The sequence below is a fragment of the Diadema setosum genome, chromosome 13, assembly GCF_964275005.1.
Source record: "Diadema setosum chromosome 13, eeDiaSeto1, whole genome shotgun sequence".
Classification (NCBI taxonomy): domain Eukaryota; kingdom Metazoa; phylum Echinodermata; class Echinoidea; order Diadematoida; family Diadematidae; genus Diadema; species Diadema setosum.
In genome coordinates this window covers 10,053,758-10,065,826 of record NC_092697.1, presented here as the reverse complement: position 1 = coordinate 10,065,826, position 12,069 = coordinate 10,053,758, and the positions used below count along the sequence as shown (strand labels likewise).

Genomic DNA, 12,069 nt, shown 5'->3' with positions numbered 1-12,069 from the left:
AAACAGGTTTCAGAGACCTGTTTGGAAAAGCCTTTTGAAGTTGAAAAACTCAAAGCTGTTTTGAAACGGCTTTGTAGTATTGTACTGCAGTTACGAACAATGCACGCCTTATATGACCTCTTCTCCTCGGGTCGAATTGCGCAATGCAGCTGTGCAGTGACAGGCATGACAGGCCAGTTATCGTGTTCGCGAAGAGAGTTGATAAACGCAACTATTTTGGAAGTCGTTTCTAAAGGGCTTTGGAAAGGGCTTTTGAAAGCCGTTTAAACAGGGGAAAGTTGATAAACGCAGCCTAAAGTCTCATGCTGCCACTCAGAAATATTTGAAGTATATGCTAAACTGGAGCTGCCTCACAGATAGGAAGACAATTGATTCATGTGGCATTGCATCATGACTCGTCACTCTCAAAGGAAGATATGTCTTTATGATGGTAATTGCTTTTCGCCGTCCCTTCTTAAGCCCCTTTTACACTTTCCCGGATCGCATCACGGATGACCACGGATCGTCGATCCGGGATCATCCGTACTGTTTCCGGCATGACCGTGTTGACTCCGTGAAGTCATCCGGCATCATCCTTGATCATCCGTCATATCCGCGGAAAGAAATTAAGCTCGCATAATTTTTAATCCCGGACATCACGGATGAAAATCAATACGAACTCTTCCTTGTTGGCACCGTCTACTCCGTGTTGCCTCCGTATTCCTTCCTTGTAGGCACCGGCTACTCCGTGTTGCCTCCGTACTTACTCCGGGACAATCCGTAAAGACATCGAGACGTCCGTATTAGCCTTGGCTCCATCCGGGATGAAAAATTCGTGTATTTTTCCAATACAAACTCATAAAGTCAATGAAATTTTTTCACATCTTCCCCCATCAGTACAGCCATCAACCCCTCATACTGTTCGTACAGTGGTCGTCTGAGAAGCTTAAATGACCCACACACACCTCCTTGCTGTTTTTTGTGTTTTGATTAGTTTTGCTTTGTTTTGCTTTGTTTTGCTCTGTTTACACGTTTATGTCATGATTTTCCAGAAAAATGAGAGTTTGAAACAAAGAAATTTGCCCCTATGGTGTCGACAAGTAGAAAAGAGTGTAGGCCGCTGCAGATTTTCTGGTGTGCTTGTTATACTTAGCTCTGGAGGCATGCCGCCCGAGAATGATAAAGTATCAAAAGCAAAAGCAAAAGTCATCTGTCAACATTTTGGGGATATCCGTGTAAGGACCGCGAAGGGACCCAGTTGCATCCGTGCTTTTCCTTGATATCCGTGTTAGCTCCGTATCTCTTCCGCTGTAGTCCGCGTTCATTCCTTGTCTGTCCGCGTACTTGTCCGTGTAGCCTCCGTACTTGTCCGTGTAAACACCCAGTTGGGATCGTATTCACACCGGTGTTGAGAGGAAAATCGATATTTTGCCTGCCGGAACACCACGGATGACGATCCGTGGTCATCCGTGTAGCAATCCGTGAAAGTGTAAAAGGAACTTCGGAAAACAAGTGGCACATTAATAGTACAGGGCTTTGGAAAGGGCTTTGGAAAGGGCTATGGAAAGGGCTTTGGAAAGGGCTTTGGAAAGGGTTTTGGAAAGGGCTTTTGAAAGGGCTTTCGAAAGCCGTTAAACAGGGGAAAGTTGATAAACACAGCCTTAATTTCTGTCAATCGTGTCGCAACAGCATTTAAAAAATGCTTTCCTGCTTTGAACTCATAATGTCCGCCAACAGCCACCTTGGACGAAAACAAGACGGCGCTTTGAAGAATCTTAAAACAACATGCGCAGAAGATACACTTCTCTTAAATCAAGAAAACAGATATGTGCGGTGGTTGCATGATATTGTGAAATTGTCTCTCAGGCGACTTCATGAGTGAAATGCATGTAATTTACTAGAAGTAAGTACTATTTTGTCAGGTTGATTGTGATTTGTGATTTATTTTTCTCATTTTTTGTACATTGTTACAAAGTAAACATGGACAGTATACAGTAGACCGCATGTACGTCTCACCATTACAACGTTACATACGCGGTAACAATGTCCATTTCCCAAATAACCAATTTTGTGACACCGAATTTTTCAGATTTGCGGCTCCCTAACGTTAGTGTTTACTCAAAGGCAGCCGAGTCTTAAAAGGAACCTCGGTCAAGACCAAAATGACGGAAACGGTTCTGTTGTCAGTGACGGTGCATGATTACGCAATCGTCGATAACCAGACATTTGCGTGTACTCATCAAAATACACATAATTCAGATGGCGGCGGTGATGATCATGATGGGATCAATTTTCATTCATAGTCCATGTGTGTAGTAGTCATAATCTAAGAATGTACAGGCCCTACATATCGATAGCTCTTGACGAAACAAGGGATATATTGAAGAGATTTGTCGGATTGTGCAACTGCAAAGTCAGCAGAATTTCTACCTCTAACAACTCATGTCGATCATTATCTATCTTCTTCCAGTAAAGCAGCAATTCCCCTCGAAATACGCTCTTTCACTTGTACTCCGTGTTGTATCACTCTCATCTTGGTATATAGTGGGTCTATTATGTGTGAATTAATAACTAGTCTTTTATTCTGTAATTAACTCTCTCCCATTGCGAAAATTCTACTTATAGGGAGCATAATACCCGTTCAGCTAACATTCTATCTAAATCTCCAGTATACCACATCGAATTCCCCGCAAAAATATATCCTCATTTTTTTTTCTCACCTGCCACGTGACTGTTATCGCTCTTTTTCCAGCCATGGCTTCAACTGAGGAAGGCCCTTCTGATGGACCTGAAGGAAATTTACGGTGAGAGTCATTGTAGACACACTTTAAATATCTTTTTTCCTGAATTTCGTAGCAAAGTCACAATCAATCGGCATGTTGTGACCAGAAGGAGGTCATGCATTAGGACCTATGTCTTACACTGACGGCCTTTGGCGAATCATGTTTTTTTTTTGTCTAAATATTAAGAGATTAAAGAGAACAAAACCCAAAGATAAATGTGGATTGAGTGCAAGAAGGAGCATTAGTAGAACACACCTGTGAAAGTTCGAGGAAAATCGGACAATTGAAGCAAAAGTTACACATTTTGAAAGATTTGATGTTGTAATGACCGAATAAGGAGACCACTAGAGTTTATGACGTCATGTGTGGGCAACAATATAGAGGAAATAAAAGAAGAGTTTAAAAAAATTTAATGAAAATACACATTCTATTAACTTGTTGCTGACATATGTTATTACGGGTAATATCATTCCCCCTGCTTTCTTACAGAGGTTGGTCAAGTGCTCTTATTAAGCTAGAAAAGTGAAAGAATGCTGAATTTTCTTTATATTTTCTATACTGTAGTCCACACAATAATGTAAAAAATTGAAGTAGTCTGTTTTTCCCGTCATTACAACACCGAAAATAAAAAAAAAAAAAAATCATAACTTTTGTGAGTTTCCTATTTTCCCTTTCAACTAATCAAGTAATCAAGTAATTCAAGTAATCCCTATTCACAAAAAAGATGATGCGTCCCAAATAAAGAATTATCGTCCAATTTCATTATTGCCCGTCATTTCCAAAATCCTTGAAAAGATTGCACATGAACGTTTGTATAAGTTTCTGGTTGATAACCACATTTTAAATCCTAACCAATTTGGTTTTCGAAAAGGTTTTTCTACAGATTTTGCAATCATTCAAACTTGTGACAAAATTATCGATTCTATTGCGAACAAACAGCACGTGATAGGAGTTTTTATGGACCTGAGCAAGGCCTTTGATACAATAGACCATGGAATTTTATTAAAAAAGCTACATAATTATGGCATAAGAGGAATAGTTCTTTCCTGGTTCCGAGATTATTTATCCCAACGTCAGCAATACGTAGCATTTCATTCAAGTACCTCGTTTAAGTCATATATTATTTGCGGTGTACCACAGGGATCCATTTTAGGACCTCTACTTTTTCTTATATATATTAACGATATTATAAATTCCTCAACCCTTCTCACCTATGTATTATTCGCGGACGATACCAGTGTCTTCTACTCTCACAACTGTTTAAACACACTAGTGGATATACTTAATTCTGAGCTTGCAAAAATTTCTACATGGTTTAAATGCAATAAGTTATCACTAAATATAGATAAAACGTGTTTCATAAACTTCAATACTTCACATTTGCAACCGATAATGCCTAATAACATTATTATTGATGGTATGCCCATTATTGGAAAAAAATCAACCAAGTTCTTAGGGGTAACCCTTGACTCCAACTTAAATTGGAATAACCACATTGACAATATAACCACATTAATATCTAAAGTCATTGGAATACTTCGGAGATTAAAATATTTTGTAACGGAAAAAGTACTCACTATGTTATACAATGCATTAATCTTACCGTATATCAATTATTGTAATGTTGTCTGGGGAAACTGTAATAAAACCAAAGTAAATGTTATTTTTCTTTTACAGAAAAAGGCAATAAGAATATGTACCAACTCACATTATTTAGAATATACTGATCCATTATTCCTTAGACTAAAAGTTCTTAAAGTTGACGATATACACAAATTTCAAACAGCAATATTTATGTTCAAATACACGCAAAATCTACTCCCACTCTTCCACAACGCATTTTCCCTTAACAGGCATGTCCATGCTTACCCCACGCGCCATCGTAATGATTTCCATTTGAATAACCCTAAACTCCTATTAGCTCAAAAATCAATTCGGCATAACGGGCCTGATATTTGGAATTCACTCCCTCTCCACATAAAACAGTGCACATCTCTCTATTCCTTTAAGGCAAATACAAAGAAATATTTCTTGGCACAATATCATACGGTACAGTAATCATTAAACATGTACCTCTTATACTCAACAACAAGGCAATATTTTGGTCCACCCCCTTTTCCTTTTCTTTTACTTTGCTGCTTGACCCTTCGCCCATATTATAACATATTCAATCATTTTCTTGGAAGTGCTGACCATCAACACTTTCGCGCTTCATCACCTGCACACGCACTCACAGGCACCACTCCTGTTTACCAAGTAATTGTATAAAACTGGATTTACACGCACTTTAACATGGCCCATCCGTATTAGTGTTCAAGTACTACAATAAAAAAATGGTAATTTAACTCTGGCTGTCCGTCTGTTCAAGCACGGCTTATAACGGCGGCCCTCTGCATCATATGTATATATTATATATTGTACTGTGAATCAAGTCATTATTGGCCATATAAACATTCTGTATGTTATTTAACGTTTCATTTGTCTTTATATACAAAATATGACTTACTATGTAATATGTCAATAATTTTCAGAATTGTATTTGTGTAATTGAACCTGCCTTTGTTATTTTTGTATTCTGAAAGAAAATATGAAATGCAGAAAATAAAATCTTTTCAAACAAACAAACTTTAGCTGATGTACTCTAATAATGCTGCTGCTTTCACTAAATTCACATTGCTCTTTCGGTTTTGGTTTAGGACTACACACATTATGTGGATCCTTCTCCTAGTCTCTAAGTCCTTCTCCTAGTCATATGTGGCAATAATCACGGCAGCAGATTTTGTTTGTTTGTTTGGTTTTTTTTTGGGGGGTTGGCTCTTTTTTCTCTCCCTCTGATATATATGTTTATACATATTTACATATTATATATATATATATATATATATATATATATATATATACTTACATATATATACCTCTTAACTACCAGATGGCATACCTGAATGATTGCATGGCTGGAAAATGACGATTTTTTTCCCGAAATAGAGTGCCATTTGAACTTTGGGGATATTGCTATAAATCTACTCCGTGCACGGTTCTCCAGAATTCTTGATTTGACTTACGGGAGCAGAGTGTCCTGCCTTCTACCTCCATTTTATTCCCGATTCCACCGACACCTGGTCTCTCAACTGAGACAGCGAAGAGGTAGTCTGTGTCTGGTATCAAATTAGTAATAGTTTCTGACGGTGCCAGCCTATCTGTTCTCATCTCAAGGCGAATGAAGTCACCAAGGCTGCTCTTCGCTTTGTAGTACACCTGGTATCCAGACAGTGGAGGATCACCAACATCTGTCTCTTCATTCCAGGCATCCCAGGCGAGGGTTACCGAGCTGCTGGTGGCTGTATCCAGAACGGGGTGACTTGGCAATTGTGGTAACACTGGCATAGTGTTATCAGAAATGTAAAAACATGATAGTACGTTGTCAGCTTGTTGCTTAGTTCCTCTAAATTGCTATACAGGCAAATTAAGTATAAGACATATTGAGTAAATATTGAGATACAACCATAAAACCGAATGTTCAATTCCCCATCCATTGTAGTGGTGAAATGTGACACGTGACACTGTAAATGGAATTTTTTTTTCTACAGAACAGCAACTGCATATGAGGATTATATCTAACATACAGAAATTCTGAGAGATGATTTGTCGTCTCCCAACTCGTGAGCATATTTCAGATCATTAATTCATGATTACGTATCGTAGACATTCTTACATTTAGAATACTGACCATAAAATCCTTCTTCTGCTATTTCTTGGCTCATGGAAGTGACGACGTCTGACATCATACATCGGAATTTTTCCCCACTTTGGACATCTGACACGATAAAGTCGGCAGTGTACCCATCTGTGGTAATTGCATAGGTCAACAGAGTGATGCCAGTCTTATGGAACGGCTCATAATTGCTGAGCTTTCTCTGAAGCTTCACAATGGGGTCTGCTGTTGACAGAAAACTGCTTCCAGTCGAGGAGCAGGTCACGCGTGCTAGTTGCCCTCGGTTTGGTTTCCTGTAGTTGACTGTTACAGTCCCTGAATTAAAGTGGTGGTGGTAGGGGGCAAGAAATGTATATATTATATTTCTTATACATATACCAAAAACAAAACAAAACAAAACTGGATTTATCATATGGGAATATATCTATTCATCAAGTGTACGGTGGTAACTGGTCAAAATGGATCACTTTGCCATTATTTTGTTTTGTTTCTGTTTTTTAAATCCTTCACAACAACATTACACATTGATTTAACAAATCTGAAGACACTCACTATCTCGTTGAGTGATGGACAAGGATTCGACATCAGGAAGTACGTCAAATCATGATTACATATCATCATGCATGTATACATTGATTCCATTTGGATAGGTGCTCCTGAGCTAACAGCTGAGGTTAATCTTCTTCCTTAAAAAAATAAAATCGAGGTAATAGTAGGGAGGTTGTTCCTCCGTGGTAATAGTCAAGTAAGAAAATCTCTCTACAGAATTATAATGAAGAAAAAATGTGCAATCGAAAGAATGGGTGTGGCATATACCCTCTTATCCAATTGTGCCTTCTACATCTAGCCCTGTTCATCTTGGCATTCAAGAAATGACTCAAAATTGGTTTGATATATAAAAGGAACACACCCAATTTGTTATTCCGTCGTTAATCAAGTAAAGATAAATGATAATGACAAAATTGCTAACAAAATTATACACATCATTGAAACCATGAAATCTGAAAAATTTCAAATGAATTGAAAGATACAAAATATATTAGTCTACCTGCACAATCTGGCCCATATTTTCCCACGATGCATTCTTCAGTTGATGACACGAGAGAACAAGATGACACAAGTTAAAAGGATGCAAGACTATACAAAGGTAGTAAAGATAAAGATATACTATTGTAAAGTATTCATTATTAATGCGTTCTCGGATACTAGAGCAAAATACGTTTACGGGTCGGATATACTTTCATCGTATAGGATTAGAACATAGAGAGCTCAGTAATACTGAATAGGTCCAACTCTTGATAGTGAAATTTTCCCGGCATCTTCGAAGATTTGTAAAAGAAAATAAAATAAACAAAAGATTACGCATTAGGGACTCATTTCTAAATTAATAACAATGATAATATAATAATATTTAGTACTCATAATTCCTCAGATACACCACATTACAGTGTACCTCCGTTGTATCCCATTCATGTTGGACTTGTAGTCTTTTTACAAGAAGAACAAAAATAATCAAGTAATACAAAGCGTAAGCGTTTTAGGAAAAATACTTCTACATAATAAAAGAGCAATCCTTACCCTGACAGTTTGGGCCTGTCCAGTCTAGCTGACACTCCGTTGCACCCCCTGTGCAATTGCCAGTATATGAATCACATTCGCCAGACACACAGTGACATGTTTGAGTACAGCTGGCTCCAAACTCATTGATACCACACTCTATAATTCAAAGACAATAGTACACCGCTGACTTTCTTGAGCTACATTTGCATAATTAAATCACTTCTTCAATTTCACTTCTGAATGTATCAGAGATCAGAGTTTGAATTGTTAACATATTATATGTCATATTCAAAGTATTGCATACCTTGTACTCTCTTTTCCCATGGTTTGCTTTCATGAACCCACAATTGATAATTGAAATGTCGCAAAAAGACGTCTCACTCTCTGAAAACGTCATCTATATCGTTGTTGTTGTAATATAACTTATCAATCAGTTAATGTATCATTTAACAGATATGTGCATATAAAGAGTATTTATGTATATATACATGTATATATATATATATATATATATATATATATATGTTTACACATAGAATATACCGCGTGCATACATATAAATACACATTATATACATAACGTATTATGCTTACAGTATATATATATATATATATATATATATATATATATATATAGATATATAATAGCATACATACTTATGATACAGGCCGGCAGTGCATGACAAAAGTTATAGTGCACGCAAAATATAACGATTGCAAACGATAACCCACTATCGATTTGATATCGGTTTTTGCTCCCTCATTTTAATCATCGAGTACTGAATCCCGCACCTTATCGACGCGATTGCGCCACAACCGCGATATGCTTTGCTCGATATTATCGTTATTCTCAATTCTCGCTGGCTATGCCAGCAACTTATCTGTGTGGGACTAGACTTTCAGCGGTAGATTTAAACATGGAAGCTGAAATGAACAGGTTCGCTACTTTTTCTTCTTCTGATTAAGTCTGCCTCCTTCAATAGACTGAAGATTCTTGCAGACTAAACACGTAACACAGAGACTGATCTATATAAACAGTATCTTAGACAATAAGGACACAAAGGATGCCATCAAATACGCCCTACGAATTTTGGACTCCTACTGTTCTGAAAAAGGAATCAATCCGACGGATAGTGAGCAAGTCAACCCAAGATTTGTGCCGCTTTCTCCGTACATTCTACGCGGAAGTGCGCCGTGGAAATGGGCAGCGTGTGTACGGTATACGCTAAGCGCTCTCTGATTATTACGCTACGCTATGAACTTTTACTATATACGACATTTACAACACACTCTCGGAATCCACATGTGCAGCAATGGTGACTTCAATGATGCCTGGCACGAGCCTTGTGTTTAAATCCAGTAGATCCCTAATCCTACAAAACATCATCTAGTCCTGGTCCTGGACCCACAGTGCAGTAAGTAGGGCGTCTAACGTGTTACTGTTAGATCCATGGTAGACCCTTTTGTAGGGTCAAGTGTTAAAGTTAAACGTTAGTATCTAGCTCTGTCGCTCGTAAGTGACGTAGATCTAGTATAACGTTAGGTCAGGGCCCCTATATAGACCTAACCTATCGTAGGGCCTAGAAAACGTTAGATAGATACTCAACTAAGTATAACCACGTAGACCCTAGACTCTAACGTTATAGTTTAATTTGGATCTTCAGGATTTTGTCTAACGTTACACAGGTCCAAAGAAACTGGTATTATTGCTTGTCTAGACACTAACTGATCTAGGCTTTCGTCTTTTTTCAATTTATCTTGCCTGGGTATGTATGCTATTTTATATAACACATAGTGCATGACATCTTATTGCACTATAAGAAGTACCAAGCACCTCCAAATTCTGAATTTGTCGGTGCTTATATTGTTATAGTGCATTCAGCCTCATGCACTATATATATAATATATATATATATATATATATATATATATATATATATATAGTGTGTGTGTGTGTGTGTGTGTGTGTTTTGTTTTTTGTGTATGTCTACGACCACAGTCTTTAGAGCATTTTGATTACTACAGTTTCGATTTCCAAGACACGTGCACAAACGTGCTAAGCAATGGTGCTATTCCCAAAGTACTTCTCTCTTCTCAGATTAAAGGCAGGCGACTAACCATTTGCCTCGGCTGTGCAATATGTAATAAATCATTCCAACACGTTTGTAATTAACTGCAAATAGTTAAGACCACCTGTCTATTGTTGTAAAAAACAGATCTGAATTAGCCTCACCTTCCGTACAATGTATGCCTTTGTATCCAGGCATACAAGAGCACCCATAGGGGTCTGGAACACACACCTGAAGACCACTGCATTCCGATTGGTCATCGATGTCATAGTTGCAGCGATACTCACAACCACGCCCAAAACGATTACCTCCACACACTGCATGTGTATACAAAACAAAGCCAGAATTACCAAACCTGTTTTGTCCTATTTTTTATCAAGAGATCACCCACTGTATCTTCATGTAGGCTTCCATAAACACAGAACCAACAGAGCAATGAGTGTTCCATACTATTACACAAATGGCAAGAAAGATACATAATCGTAAAACTTGATACTATGGTGTCATTGTCATTTCCAATTGACCTGTAGACAAATCATTACAACTGACCTTTATCGGATTAATTACAAACATTAGTATATATATATATATATATATATATATATATATATATATATAACGAGAGTAAAGAAGAGGAGAAGAGGCGGTAGACGTAGCTTTTGAAGCCTCACAATTTGATTTTACTTCTCGAGCTTTCGGGCCCTGCCCTTTATCAAGACTGAGGACAAATCAGACAAAATACAGAACATGGATATTATAAACAAAAAAATAATGATGAACAGGAAATTAATGAAAATAATAACGACAGTCATAGAGGCAGAGACGGTAGAACATAACATTACTGATAGGAGTGTATATGCGTCAGTCTTACATAATATAACATACATACAATCGTACATACAATCACAAACAAGCATACATATTATAAGCACTTGAAAACACGTATGACTAAACATGTGCGTACACACATGTACATAAAACGAACATGTACGCACATACACACATACGCATATGTATGCTTGCTTGCGATTGTATGTATATTGTACTGTATATATATATATATACATATATATATATATATATATATATATATATATATATATATTATGTACACGTCTTACGAATCGCATTATTCGGATGTTGTGACTGAGCAATGGTGACAGTCTCAGGGCATTAAACTTGTTTGTACTAGAAATAATTTTCATGATTTTTTTTCTTCAAAGTAATGGAACAGTAAGTTTCTTATGTAACTACGTAATGACACTGTGTTGTGAAATTAATTCTCTCTTACTCTTTTTGTTTAATCTTATTTTGACGAGAATTTCATTTTAATTGATTTTTACCCTATTAATTCAAGTCCACTTCAACTAAAAGGTACTATTCTCTACACAGCTATACCATGATCGCAACACTCAATTACTCATCAAACCTGCGAGAGGTGCATATATTAGGTGATTGTTGAGCATAAGAGTGAAAATTTAGCCTATCTTGTTTCTTTCTTGTGAGGCCACCATCATTGTTGATGTTCAGCTTACCATATCATTCAATCATCGAATTCATTATAACGTAAAGAAGTAGCCATTACAATCCTTGCTCAGCTGCATGCAGCACCAACTCTATGAAGCACATTCTCTACCATCCCCTGTTCCATTTCCCTTGTTCAGCGTGTAGGCATTCTCTCATTCTCTCTTTCTTTCTTTCCTTCCATACTTTTCTCCTATTCTGGAAAGTTGTGTCATGTTGTTGTGTTTCTTCTGTTTTGTCCCGTCCTGTCGTATATCATATTTTGTCACAAGTGTTTATAGTAATTCATAAGTTTTGTGAGTGGTTCACAATCTACAAGCTTTGCTTTTTAGTGGACCTCTCTATTCTTTCTTCCCTTTTTTTCAACTGAAGCATGACTTTGTATTATCATTTTATTTGCCAGTATGCGCTCTTATGTTTATCGATATCATTTGTTTATTGCA

At 37.2% G+C, this 12,069-nt stretch overlaps 1 protein-coding gene across 1 annotated transcript in view; it reads right to left on the bottom strand.

Moving 5' to 3' along the window:
- The window catches only part of LOC140237163 (angiopoietin-1 receptor-like), a 29,771-nt gene that overhangs the window by 1,579 nt on the left and 16,123 nt on the right, over window positions 1–12,069 (bottom strand). Inside the window, exons 5-10 of the mRNA XM_072317104.1 lie at window positions 10,267–10,419; window positions 8,053–8,190; window positions 7,523–7,558; window positions 6,490–6,789; window positions 5,825–6,100; window positions 2,700–2,767 (exon numbers count right to left, since the gene is read on the bottom strand). Coding sequence (XP_072173205.1) covers window positions 2,700–2,767; window positions 5,825–6,100; window positions 6,490–6,789; window positions 7,523–7,558; window positions 8,053–8,190; window positions 10,267–10,419 — 971 coding nt within the window. The remainder of the gene's footprint in view (window positions 1–2,699; window positions 2,768–5,824; window positions 6,101–6,489; window positions 6,790–7,522; window positions 7,559–8,052; window positions 8,191–10,266; window positions 10,420–12,069) is intronic.